Here is a 12,726-nt window from a genome sequence, read left to right on the forward strand (position 1 = left end):
CCTTATCACTGCTGATAAGCCTCACAGCCGGCAGCTCGTGAGCTTAGAGGCACTTTTTGTCGAAAATATTTTAGTTAATGAGAACCGCTCGTTCGACTTGAATCAGTTGATTGTTGTATGTATATACTTAATTGTGTCCTACATTTATTTCTAATAATAAGCTATGTAATTTATTGTAAGAAATAAAAGAAAAAAAAATTATTCATCAATTTATTAAATAATTTACGGTAATTTTAATATTTATGATACATTCAATTTTGATCATATGCATAATTAGTCTGCGACCGAGCAAAGCGCAAGTTTCTAAGAAAATGTGTGTCAGGTGGAATTTGAATAAACGGCAAACATAAATAAAAATTAGTTTAATTAAATAATCTTATGCTAGGTCAGTTTTGTTATGTGACACGCATATTGAATAACTATCCAACGAATGAATGAATGATACGCATTTAAGTCTATTTATGCGGTTTTGTGATAGCTAAAATGTAAAATTAATTAAAGTTTGCTATTCATTTGAGGACTCTAAAAACAAATAGAATTATTTTAAAACGCGATTTACTTATTATTGAGGAAAAACATTTTTTTAATTATTACTTTAATTATTAATTATTATCATATACAGGAACCTCAGTTCTTTATGTAAGCTAATGTATTTGTTGTGTTTGACAACGGTGGGAACGATTCTATGAATTAGATTAACAATTCACTTTCACATTTGCCGCAGCGAATTGCTGACTGAAGTTAATATTTTCACAAACGTAACTATCGAATCATAATATTACAATTTTTTGTTATCTATACACCTAATGACATTCTGGCATAAATTACTGGCCTCTCATATAAAGGAGAAGTTGGTCGCCAGTTCTAGTTTCCCAAGTCAGTTTCAAATGAATATTCATAAAGTACTGTGTTCTTATTAGCTGCAAATAATTTAAAATTTTTATTAGCCCCTTGTTTTGCGTAAAGTGATACAGCACACAATCAACTTAGCAAAGTGCGATTTTCTATTAGACGCAAGTGAATCGAGCTGAAAAGGATGGAATACAGCAAATAAAGCTGTCTTTATTTGCGCACGTTTCATTTTCAATGATTGTGGAATTACTTAAATATTTATACCAAATAAACTAGCAGAATTATTTGTAAATACTCTAAAGGATATTCAAAAACAAAAGATAAATTGTTTCTGCTGGCTGTGTAAATAGTCGGAATCTTCGCTGCGATGGATTATATGTATGTATATATGTTTGAATAGCTTTAACAGCCGTACAATCATGTCTGAGACTATATCAGCTGGAGGTGGAAAATTTTACGTTTATCAGATCATATAATTTTGAACAATCAATAGCTCAGCCAGTTTTTGTCCAGGCAGCAAACGACAAGAATCAATCAAATAGATGATATCCGAGTTGCTGAGATCCGAGCTATGCTGAGCCGCTGAGCCGAGCTGGCGACCTCAGAAACAGTAGCGATCGGCTAATAGGTAGGTTTATCCAAAAAAAAAAAAAAAAAAAAACTACCTAACGCGACGCGCCGCAGTACGTTTTGATAAGCTTGCTCGTGGCTCGACCGTAGAGCAGAATATGAGCACGAGTGTGAATCTGGGGACGACACGGACGACGCGGCTGACGACCCTAGCTCAGTTCAAAAGCGAAACTCAGATCAGACGCAGTTCAGTTTTTGCTGCCATTGACGGCTGACTAAAGTGACCTCCGCGCTGGATGCTGCAGCTTCAAAGTGCCATAAGCTCGCGCAGCGCAAAAATATATCTCGAAGTTCAAACAACCGTACAAATAAACTAGATTGCATTTGTGCCTGTGTGTGTGCGTGTGTGTGTGTGTCAGCTCTGTGCTGTGCGTATGTATGTATGTGTGTATTTATTGTGTTTACGTGTGCTCGCGACAAAGCTATTTCAATAAATACATATAGAAGCGCCTAAAGTCGCGTTCGTTCATTCAAGCATCAAACTCCTTCGACAACAGTCAAAGTCTTGCTCGCGATCAAGTAAGGCCCAAAATTGAACAGGTGTCGTAATATTCACTTCCGGTACGCGTAATTTGAAGACGGCCCTTTCCACAAATTGCATCTTTGCTTGAAACGAATCGAAAAACTCTTTCAATTACACGTGTGCTTCAATCAGTGCGTACAATTATAATGTATATATGTATATGTGTATACACATACATACATACATATGTGTGTGCATATGTTAACCGACTAACCTCCTCTCAATTTCACTCTCTCACTCACGCACCCACAATTGCAGTCGCCGGAGACGCCATCACAGCTAAACTAACATAATGCTAATTTGAAACGGTAAACAATTGGGAATTCTGCTATTTTTTGTTTTTTTGTTTTGTTTTCATGTACATATTTAAATTAATATGCGTAATTTCGTTGTGTATACATATTTGATTGTACGCATTATCTTTAGTCCGGATTGTAAAGTTATCGTTTGATAACAGTGAATGATTAAAAGTTTGGGTCTGATAAGATAGCCAGCTTGCAAACTCAGCCTTAATAGCCTCGGATGATAAGTGTGTGGGTAAATATATATGTTTTTCATTGAAATGTTTGTCCTGACAGACTGAAAACAACTTTTTTGTATAGTTATTTTATGTGATGAGTTGTGGGAAACGTTTGCAAATATCTTTCTGAAAATTCATTTAACGTATTTTCGAAATTTGTCAATTTTCTGAAAATCGATCCAGTGGGAAAATATTAGATTAAATTTAGTATAAACGATGAATGGAATTTCATCTAATTAACTTTTTTGGAAGGTGGCTTAAGAAAACTTTACCTAGGGTCGGCCAACTATTTCGGTTTTCATCCGATCACCCGCTAACCCATTTTGAAAGTTCAATTATTACAATTATTTTTTTTGCATTTTATATTAATGCAATACTTAGTCGAAGTTTATGGAAAAGACTTTTCGTGATTTACTTTTCTGTTTATTTTCGGATCTTTATACAATTTTCAGTACATAAATATGGCAGCCAATATTATAGTTCACAATTAGAATTTGTAACTTTGGGCAAAATGGGAGTATTTAAAATGTAAAGTATTCTGGATCTGTGTTTACTATACGAGATCTTGCACCTGTGGCACACCTTTAAAAATTGAATGTAGAATAACTTCTATGTTTGTTCTTCGATCTTGCTTTAGTCCGGAGTGCCTGACTTGGGGATTCCCCGAATCACAAGTTTCCATTTTGGAAAGGGGACGAAAAATCGACTAAAAACTGCCAATTTTGCGTATAATAAATACATATAAATATATTTCAAATATCAAGTCTATAACTTGTGTAATATCCGCAATCGATGCATTCATACAGACAGGCAGACGGGTAGACAGAAAGAGAGAGAGAGAGAGAGAGAGAGATAGAGAGAGAGGGACATGGATACGAGTTCTTAAATACCTCAGGGAAATAAGTATATGTGCATTCTGATTTGTTTCCCTCATTTCAATAACATAACTACAATTTTCACGTACTTGTAACTATACCTTCTCATTCCCTCATTCAATCGCTTGGTAGAGATCAGAAGGCACTGATCGATTCCAGCGCAAAAAACATATTTAAGTTTTTCAATTCACTACCATTTTTTTTAAGTATACTAGGTTTTTTTTCATCCGAATATGTGCAAATACCAAAGCCTAAGCTTAACATAACACACATGTTAGGGGGAGCGGGAAGTATTCTTCAAGTCTTATGATTAAAAACCAAGTCTAAAAATTGATATATTTTAGTTATTTTAGAAATTAAATTAAACATTGAAAATAATAATCAACTCGTTCTGCATATGATAGGCATTATTTATCCAATTTCAGGTATTTAGTTTTTATAGTTTCCCAGTTAAATCAAATCATTTCATGAGTCTAGCTTCTGCATTCAGAATTAATACCTTAAAACTAAACTGTTAAACCATAGTGCATTATCGCAATATTTTTATACACTTGTAGAGGGTATTATAATTTTGTCATGAAATGTGTACCGCATAAAAGAAGATAATTTCGACCCAACAAGTATATGTATTATAGTCCCTCAGATTTGAATGTTGATGTTGAAGGCAATGCATATGTCGGAACCTGCCGGATCAGATAACTATATCATATAGCTGCCATAGAAACGATCGGTCAAAGAGTAGGTTCTTGTATAGAAAACAATCCTGTCTATCAAGATATCTTGACCCACTTTCCATATATATGCAAAATCTCATCATCTTCGAACCATATAATACAGCTGCCACATGAAGGATCGTTCATATGTAAACAAATATTTTCTTGTATGTCAAAATATTCTGTTCTCTAAGATTTTACAAGTGTATTTAACAATCGGCGATCCGAAGATATCCCTGCTGCTCGTTTTCATATTCAAAGATCATAAAAACTATAAAAGCATTCACTTCATCGTCTGTAAGTCTTGTGCAAATTTGTATCTGTTTGATCAAGATTCTCACAAACAAACTATAAAATCTAGCTCTAGCAACGCGGCCAGTTAACAAAAGTCAACATTCGATTAGAGACCTAAGTGTACATAGATTTGCATTATGGGGGTATATCATTTGTTGGCAAATATAATTAGCTTAAAGCTAAGCAGAGGTGTGAGGGGAGGGGAGGGGAGGGGAGGGGGGGCTGATCTGATAAGCACTGCGAAAATTGTAAGCATCACGGCATTTCCAATTGGAATTCAGAATGTCGCCAGTTTCTTGTCAATTAGCTGAGGCAATTGAAGTACAATGCAGCACTTGGCGACTTGGTATTGGGACGGGCGTTATCTGGTCTAAATTTAAATATACTCTATTTAATTTTCAAATACAAGTGACCCCTAATATTTCGAGGAAGTCCTGCTGCGCAGTGACTGCTTTAATGAGCCGCGCCGCGGGACTTCCATTTACTCAGCAATTTGACCACATTGATTTATTTAAATGCGAATGCGCTTGACCCAATCTCAACAGCATTGTTGTTGTTTTTTGCTATTTTTGCTGTTTTTTGCTGTCTGCATTAGCATTTGATAGACCTTCAAATGGGCAGCGCCATAACCTGTTGAATGTCATGTTTAATTATTGCGCATACGCCGCGTTGTCCAAGCTACAAATCACAAACATCCTGCGACGCTCAAATCATTCTAATTCCGTCATATACTATGCGTTTGTCTAATTAGTGGCGTTTTTTTTTTTTTGTTAATTTTGATCTACACAATATACACACATGTAGAGGCATATTTAGAGCTACAAATTGGCTCAGCCTCAACATGCTCGTTGTTGAAATTAACTTTAGTTTTTTTTTCGTGACCCATTATAAGTATATTGAGGCATAGTTATTAAATTTGGCACCTTCAGTCGCATTCGGTAAGGTTTTTGCACTCTCCATGACAAACCGAAGCGAAGCTCTTTAAATCTCAGCCTCTGTCAATTAACGAGTATTTTTACTTTTATTGCGTTGGGGCCTCACTTTATATTCTCAATGTTTGCTGGCGTCTTAAATTGGATATATTAAGTGCTTGAGCGAGGCGATATGTTAGTCAAAAGTGGGGCCATTCATATCACATTCAATGACAACAGAATGTCTATATATATTGATTAGAGCCAAACGGAAACATAAGTCAGCCGTTTTTATTAAACAACCTTATTAACCCTATTAAGAATACAGTGGGTATCATAAATAGTAATAATTTAAGGGATCACAAAAGATATCATATCGGTAAAAGGCCCTGTATCAGTATATATAAGTGAAAGTAACAAATCTTGATTTGCTAAATCTAGTTAAAAAAACAGTTCATTTTTTAAACATTTATTATCTAATTCAAGAGGTTTATTAAATAAATAAATTGGTCGGTAATGCTATTAGAAAATTGTTTATTCTAATTAGACTTTTAGCGCTTAGTTTTTATAATTTGATATATTAAATAATTAGAAAGACACTCGTTTTTGTCGACCCTTTAATAAATAAGTAAAAAAAATATCTAAAAAATAAAATAGAGGAGCATAAAAGCCTCAGCTTTGGCTAAGCATGATTCCATATGAGGCACTAATTAAGAGGTAAAAGGTGCACCACAGGTCACAGGTCACAGGTCACAGTTAAATAAACTAAAATTAATTACGGCTTTAGAGCAACATTTTGATGCATTTCTTGCATTTGCAGGCCCAAGTGCAGCCACAACAGAAACGTATTAAGGGAGAGACCCAGACCCAGACCGAGACCCAGACCCAGACCGGACGGCCGTCTGGCGTATTGTGGTGGATGTGGATGTGGATTATACAACCCGGATTGACAACTGGGAGAAGGTTGGCTCTGGCTCTGGCTCTGGTGGACAGACAAACACGTAGTCTGTCATTTAACTACTATAATAATTATCAGTGCTGGATTATTATCAGTGCAACGAAACGAGACAAGAGGAGGAGAAGGAAGAGGAGAACCCCACTCAGCTGCATCTCTCTCTCTCTCTGTCTCTCTCAGCCGGACGGAGCTAACAATCAACACAATGTCAGCATTCGCGATTCGCCAATCCCGGAGCCACAGCAAAAACAGTATTAGAACGCAGATGAACAGATGAAAGCCGTACAGGGTGACGTCTGGACCAAACCAACCTATCCGCAACGCAAATTGGCAATCAAAGAATTTGGCTTCTGGTTGGAAGAAGGAGCACTGAGTACGGGCACACAATATGCTGACCACGGACAAGTGCACATCGGGAACACCAGCGCCGATTATTATCAGCGGCAACACAAAGCCAACGATAACTTCATGCCTTGGCTCGGTGCCGGCGTCGGCGACGGCGACGGCATCGGAGCAGCATACACACCTGCCGCATAAACAATCGCATTCCCTGCCCCATTTAACAATGCATCACACCTGCACACACGCGCTGCACAGCCAGAAATATGCACCCGAAGCGCCACGGCGAAATCTGCACGAGCTGCTGCTGGAACTGTTGGACGTGCTGCTCTCCTGCCTGGTCGTGGCGCCTTGCGTGATCGCCTATTGGCGCGGCACCTGGGAGCTGATGGGCGTGCTGCTCTTTCCGAATAGCCAGCCCTTTTCCGCGCTGGCCTCCTTTGTGATCGGCGGAGTGGGTCACTTTATTTTCACCATTACGCAGAACTTCTTCAAGGATCACATACATCCCGACAAGCGACGACTCACCTATTACGCCATCTCACGTCTTTATACCGCCATCTTTGGCATCGTCTGCGTCAATATGTGGCGCGGTGCCTGGATGATTTGCGACTGGCTCACGAGCATCGACTCCCTGGCCATCATCTCGGTGGTGACTCTGATTGCCTTGCTCTTCCTGGTCGGAACCCGCACCCTGCGCAATCTGGGCGCAGCGCCCTACACCGTGACCATGGACCACAAGAGCGACTACTTTGAGGTGGACACCATGTTCAAAATACCGGTAAATAGATATATTCTACACAAGCTTCTGTAGAGAAATACGAAACATGAAAAACAAAGAGAGCTTTAGCAAAGATATCAAACTAGACATGGATTTCATTCAGCTCTGAGCTCCGTCCTCCGTCAACATTCATTCGACTTACTTTTATAAATTAGCTGTTTAATATCCGACCTTTAAGAACACGGATCGTACAAATAGGTGTATATATCAATATTTAATAATATTATAGAGAGCTGTGCATACAGTAAAACATTCTTGGGCGAATCGAATTCGAGGTCTCTTTCTCTTAGAATATTCGAAACATACTCAAAAACAAGAATTATAAATCGATCTTTTCGAAAACATTTCGAATTCGAAGTTTTTTTTCTTAGAGTATTCGAAACATACTCAAAAACAAGAATTATAACTCGATCTTCATGAAAACATTTCGAATTCGAGGTCCCTTTTTCTCTTAAAATATTCGAAACATACTCAAAAACAAGAAATATAAATCGATCTCTTTGAAAACATCTCGAATTCGAGGTCTTTTTCTCTTAAAATATTCGAAACATACTCAAAAAACTGAATTATAAATCGACCTTTTCGAAAACATTTCGAATTCGAGGTCCCTTTTTCTCTTAAAATATTCGAAACGTACTCAAAAACAAGAATTATAAATCGATCTTATCAGATTTAGAAAAACTTTATGGAGTTGTTTGTGACTTCTTCTGTATTCGACAAACATTTGAGACAAAAAATAACTGAGAATCGAATCTTCTTTAAACCTTTTTTTAAGGATCTACCTCTTAAAGTCTCTGAAATCGATTCGATTTGTCATCTTTCATTTATTACAATGCCTTGAAAATCCTTCGTTATTTATTTAATATAAAATCACGGGCCTTAGGGCGAGGGAGAAAGAAATCTCTTGATATTTCGTTACTTTAGATATTTCTCTTTTTTTATTTTATTCCTTAGCTATCTTCTATAAGTGCATAAAAAAAACTATTCCTACCGATATTATCGAAACGGGCTGAGATATATCGAAAAATTATGGTATACGAGTATATATATTTCAATTTCAAATCTCAGGACCAATTTGCCACCCAGCGTAAAGCTGCCTATGCCGAAAATTCGAACTTCCCTCTAAACATACATACTCATAAGTACATAAATGAAAAGATCTGCAGATTGTATTTAGAGGTAATTCTTTTTACCTTTGCTCCAGACTATATGTAAGAAATGCACTCTTGCTACCCATCGGTGTTTATAGTCCGATTCTTGTTAAATTCAACCTATATTCGTACTCTATTCATAATATTAATTCTTTATCTACTATACGGGAACCTACACACCAAGTTTGGAGCATTAAATTCTCATAAAATTCGATGTATACTTAAAGGGCTCTTAAAATGGATTTTAGCAATATTTTGAAAATATGAGGGTTATATACTTTATAAAATTTAAAGTATTTCGCTTTCGTAGTTTTCGAGTTAGCATTGAAAAAAATCGGATTATGCGATAAACAGAATTAAAGAAAATAAAAAGAAAGAATGCTTTTGTGGAAATAAGAAAAAAAAATAATCAAATAAGTTCTTAGCTTTTGTAGTTTTGGGATCGACTTACTCAGACGGGTTTGACTAGATCGACTCTCGACTAGATCGACTTAGGGTATAAAAACAACAGAAATTCCCGCTTGAATTGCTTTGCTATATTGAGCTCACCCTTAATGGATAAATATGTACAAATTTGTGCTGTGTATTCGATATCATTGATGTAGGGTTTCAATCAACCCGGCCTTTACGTGCTGGACACATTGTTTTCCGTGTTTGTCATTGGCAGCCTGGTCGTGATTGCCTGGCGCGGTGTCTGGGGCATCTTCGATTTAACCCTGTATCCGCGCGACAAGGCAAAGTCCGCCTGGGGATCACTGGTAAGCCTGAGCCAAGCATTCGACTTCCTAAGCCATTCAAGTAAGATTCTGCTCAACCCGCACAGCTCATTGGTTACCTGACGGTCTTCGTGACCTTTGTCCTGCAGCCGCTCATGCGTTACGTGTGCCGGCGCATCAGCGGCATCCTGAAGCTGATCATTTGCGATATCTACTATCTGATGACATTTTTCGGAGCCGTAAATGCCTGGCGCGGCATCTGGAATCTGCTCGATGTTTATGTGTTTCCCGGTAAATAAATGCAACATATCGCCTCTATAGATCCTCCCTAACACTCTGATTGCTTTAGACGATCGGCTAATGAGCTTCTGGATAACGCACCTCATTCCGTTCCTGGTGCTGGCCGCCCTCAAATGCTCCAACTCGATTCTGGTGCGTGGCGTCTTCATCGATGCCGAGGGCTCCGGCGCCGAGTGCGTCCATCTGCCCATCAACTATGTGCGTCTACATTTTCTGCGCGAGCGCCGCAAGAAATTGGCCTCCGAGCCGTATCTGCATTTGGAGTCGCCGTTTTACTATGTGAAAGCGGATCACACGACGGCGGGGCTGGGCAAGCATTCGGAGAAGGACAAGGAGGCGCAGAACAGCCTGATTGAGAAGCCGCCTGCCAGCGCACAGATCATCTGAATCTGAATCTGAATCTGAATCTGAACCGGAATCGGAATCAATTCTCGTGACAGACCATGTTTAACTAATTTTAAATGAATAAACTTAAGTTTAGCTCGTGCTTGGAGACAAAAGCATACTTAACAGCCTGGCTTGTTGGGCTCTCACATTATTATTGCTATTTTTAACTGTACAAAACTCAATATATATATATTTATGTGTTATACTAACGTACGTATGTACATTAAATCGTTGGTACAAATTCGCCACTTTTGCACTTTTCCTTTCCTTCTGTACATTATGCACTGCAATCTAGTTTTCGCTTTCTATATACATTTATTCTACATATTTCTTAGAGGCACAAACTATTGTATGTTTGTTTTTTCTTTTGTTTATCGAAATTGTAAGGAAATTTGCAAATTCTTTATATGTACATATAACTAATTCCTACAGTTTTGGCGACCGGAATATGCTCTGTTTTCGATTTTACAAATCGAGCACATATATTTGTAATTTTGAACAATAAATAAAGTAGTGCAACAATTTTCAATTTCGCGAAGAAACATCAAATTAACTCACAGTATTTTGTAAAATTTAAATTTTAAAAAATTAGTAATACGAATACAAATTAAATTGCATTTCTCACTCCATAAAAGTATGGAAAAAATACAATATATATATTTGACAATCAAAGAATAAAATTTAATTGAAAAATTTACATTATTTTTAATAATATAATAATAACAATAACATTAATAATAGTTGTCACTTATCATTGCCTGATGTTATTTATATTAAAATTTGATTTAAATAAGGCCTAAATAGAGTAGTTGAATATGTATTAAATTTAGTCAACGCGTAGGGTACCTGGCCAAGCATTTATCAGACCAATTTCGCTGAAAATAAAAAACTAAAAGGCAACACGAGGGGGGGTTAGTGGGGGGGGGGGGTGGATTTTGCGCAGCTAAAATAAATACGCAAATGTAAATCGAAAGCGCAAAATAGAAAGCAATTGATATTGAAGCAAGGCGTGAAATGCAAAAAACTTGGCATTTCAGTTGAAAATCGTCGACGGTTTGCTGAAAATCATACCCGCAACAGCCAAATCAATTGCAATTGATCATTCGATTTTTCCGATTATCAAATTATTTAATCAAATACAAGTTATCAGAGACTTTATAATGTACTGAAAGCCAACCAAGTTAATTGTGTACACATATGACTCAGGGCCTCAGCAGGTCCATAACTTTACATAATCGCAGCCAGGACAGAAAGTGTAAGCGATCGACATGGGCATACCTGACATACGTCAGCTGATCACACTGGAATTCGAGGTGTTTGGACATGTGCAAGGTTAAGAGTTAATAGTTTACTTAAATCCCCATTGCCGTCGCCTGTTCGCCAAGCGCCGCGTGCTAAAAATATATCTTGGACAGTAGCTCGGCATTTCATGTCCTTGGCTTTGTTTCGTTGTTGATTGTTAGCAAAATACAAAGTAATTATAGCAGAGAATGTTTGTGTAATCGGCAGGCTTAAATCTGACGAAAGACACGCGTGATCGCTGCACCAAAGCAGGAATCACAGGTTGGGTCAAGAACAGCAAGCGAGGCACCATTGTGGGCAAAATGCAGGGCCCCAAAGCGGAGGTGGACAAAATGTACGTTACATACGCATTGCTTATTATACTTTTATAACTAATGCTCAAATTTCAATTACAGGATAACCTGGCTGTCCAGCGAGGGCTCGCCGGGCTGTCAGATCGAGCGTTGTGAGTTGCGAAATCAGAGCAATTTAAATCGACTGGACTACAAAGACTTTGCAATTCGATTTTAAATGTTGTCCTGTGTCTATGGTTTTTGTGTTTGTTTTGTGCACTATTTCGATAAGTTTCTAGAAACCAATTAATAAATGATTTCCATCCCGACTTGAATTGGGGCTGCAAATAAAACAGAGCAATTCACATACGAATTGAAGTGTATTTGGTTTTCAATGCAACAGCAACATTTTCATGTCTTATACTATTCCGTCTAGACCTAGAGCTAGTTCAGCACGACTGGAAACGGCCGGCAGCCTTCATACGCTCGAAGGACTTGTTGGCGTCGTATTTCCTGTAAATCAAACCAAATGCTTGTGAGTTAAGGCGAAAGCCTGTTGGGGAGTTTAGTACATACGAGTAGAACTCAGCATAGGCAGCTTTTTTTGGATCATTGACCAAAACCTTAAAGGCAACTGTCACAATTGCAGTTAGGCCAAGCGCCACAGCCAGATTGCGCTTGATTGTCGCATTGTGCAGGCCGCGCAGCACGGGTCCGGCGCTGCTGGAGGTTGCTGGAGTATTGGCCATATTATTGTTGACTGTAAATAGAATTTTCACTGGTCAGTAGTAGTTATGTAACTTTTCTGTACAGCAAATTCCTTTACGAAAAATTCAGACAACAAACATTTAATCGGCTACTAAATTTGAAATGAATTATTTACGCGATACTCCTTACCGACACAAGATATTAATACTGTAAAGATATTACTGAACTTTTTATTTTACTCACATTTGCAGATTATTCACTATGAATGCTGCCACTCTAATCAAATATTCTGTAAGGTTGCCACATGACACAAATGGTTTTTGGGGTGGCCACACTATGTTAATGCTGCGATTCGATTGTCGAAGGTATCTGCATCTAATATCGGATTCCGATATTTCACTTTTTGCTCTTGATATTACACCGATTTTAGTTTATTTGTTTGACACAAATATTCTACCCTGCAACCTAACAAACGTACAAATATATATACATTAAAA

The 12,726-nt window shown here is 37.7% G+C and overlaps 3 protein-coding genes across 7 annotated transcripts; 2 read left to right on the forward strand and 1 right to left on the reverse strand.

Moving 5' to 3' along the window:
- The first annotated feature begins 1,851 nt into the window (after nt 1–1,851).
- Nucleotides 1,852–10,644, forward strand: fusl (fuseless). Of its 5 annotated transcripts, XM_064682995.1 has the most exons (6): nt 1,865–2,136; nt 2,264–2,313; nt 6,139–7,393; nt 9,150–9,302; nt 9,368–9,551; nt 9,610–10,644. In XM_064682995.1, the coding sequence occupies exons 3-6, from the start codon at nt 6,662–6,664 to the stop codon at nt 9,945–9,947; spliced, it is 1,407 nt and encodes a 468-aa protein (XP_064539065.1). In that variant the 5' UTR covers nt 1,865–2,136; nt 2,264–2,313; nt 6,139–6,661; the 3' UTR covers nt 9,948–10,644. The 5 variants fall into 5 exon arrangements, with proteins under 5 accessions (XP_064539067.1, XP_064539065.1, XP_064539064.1 ...); XM_064682997.1 differs by lacking the exon at nt 2,264–2,313 and having other exon boundaries at nt 1,852–2,001; XM_064682994.1 differs by lacking the exon at nt 2,264–2,313.
- A 335-nt stretch (nt 10,645–10,979) lies between these two features.
- On the forward strand, nt 10,980–11,894 carry LOC135428873 (acylphosphatase-2). Its single transcript, XM_064682999.1, has 3 exons — nt 10,980–11,279; nt 11,457–11,583; nt 11,645–11,894. The coding sequence occupies exons 1-3, from the start codon at nt 11,216–11,218 to the stop codon at nt 11,757–11,759; spliced, it is 306 nt and encodes a 101-aa protein (XP_064539069.1). The 5' UTR covers nt 10,980–11,215; the 3' UTR covers nt 11,760–11,894.
- Nucleotides 11,883–12,625, reverse strand: cype (cyclope). The gene is made up of 3 exons (XM_064683000.1): nt 12,473–12,625; nt 12,098–12,281; nt 11,883–12,034 (listed from the first exon to the last, which is right to left on the reverse strand). Exons 2-3 carry the CDS (start codon nt 12,268–12,270, stop codon nt 11,971–11,973), a joined length of 237 nt encoding a protein of 78 aa, XP_064539070.1. The 5' UTR covers nt 12,271–12,281; nt 12,473–12,625; the 3' UTR covers nt 11,883–11,970.
- Between the last annotated feature and the right edge of the window lie 101 nt (nt 12,626–12,726).

Source organism: Drosophila montana, unplaced genomic scaffold, assembly GCF_035044405.1.
Source record: "Drosophila montana isolate Dmon_TW-CO22-7 unplaced genomic scaffold, ASM3504440v1 contig_2581_1, whole genome shotgun sequence".
NCBI lineage: Eukaryota > Metazoa > Arthropoda > Insecta > Diptera > Drosophilidae > Drosophila > Drosophila montana.

What these genes read in the sequence shown, in the direction of transcription:
- fusl (XM_064682997.1), top strand. Translation starts at nt 6,662, where the DNA reads ATGCTGACCACGGACAAGTGCACATCGGGAACACCAGCGCCGATTATT. An exon ending in ACACCATGTTCAAAATACCG is followed by an intron (nt 7,394 to 9,149) that starts GTAAATAGATAT and finishes TCATTGATGTAG; the next exon opens with GGTTTCAATCAACCCGGCCT. An exon ending in AGTCCGCCTGGGGATCACTG is followed by an intron (nt 9,303 to 9,367) that starts GTAAGCCTGAGC and finishes CAACCCGCACAG; the next exon opens with CTCATTGGTTACCTGACGGT.
- LOC135428873 (XM_064682999.1), top strand. Translation starts at nt 11,216, where the DNA reads ATGGGCATACCTGACATACGTCAGCTGATCACACTGGAATTCGAGGTG. An exon ending in GGTGTTTGGACATGTGCAAG is followed by an intron (nt 11,280 to 11,456) that starts GTTAAGAGTTAA and finishes TGTAATCGGCAG; the next exon opens with GCTTAAATCTGACGAAAGAC. An exon ending in AAAGCGGAGGTGGACAAAAT is followed by an intron (nt 11,584 to 11,644) that starts GTACGTTACATA and finishes TTTCAATTACAG; the next exon opens with GATAACCTGGCTGTCCAGCG.
- cype (XM_064683000.1), bottom strand. Translation starts at nt 12,270, where the DNA reads ATGGCCAATACTCCAGCAACCTCCAGCAGCGCCGGACCCGTGCTGCGC. An exon ending in GCCTATGCTGAGTTCTACTC is followed by an intron (nt 12,035 to 12,097) that starts GTATGTACTAAA and finishes TTTGATTTACAG; the next exon opens with GAAATACGACGCCAACAAGT.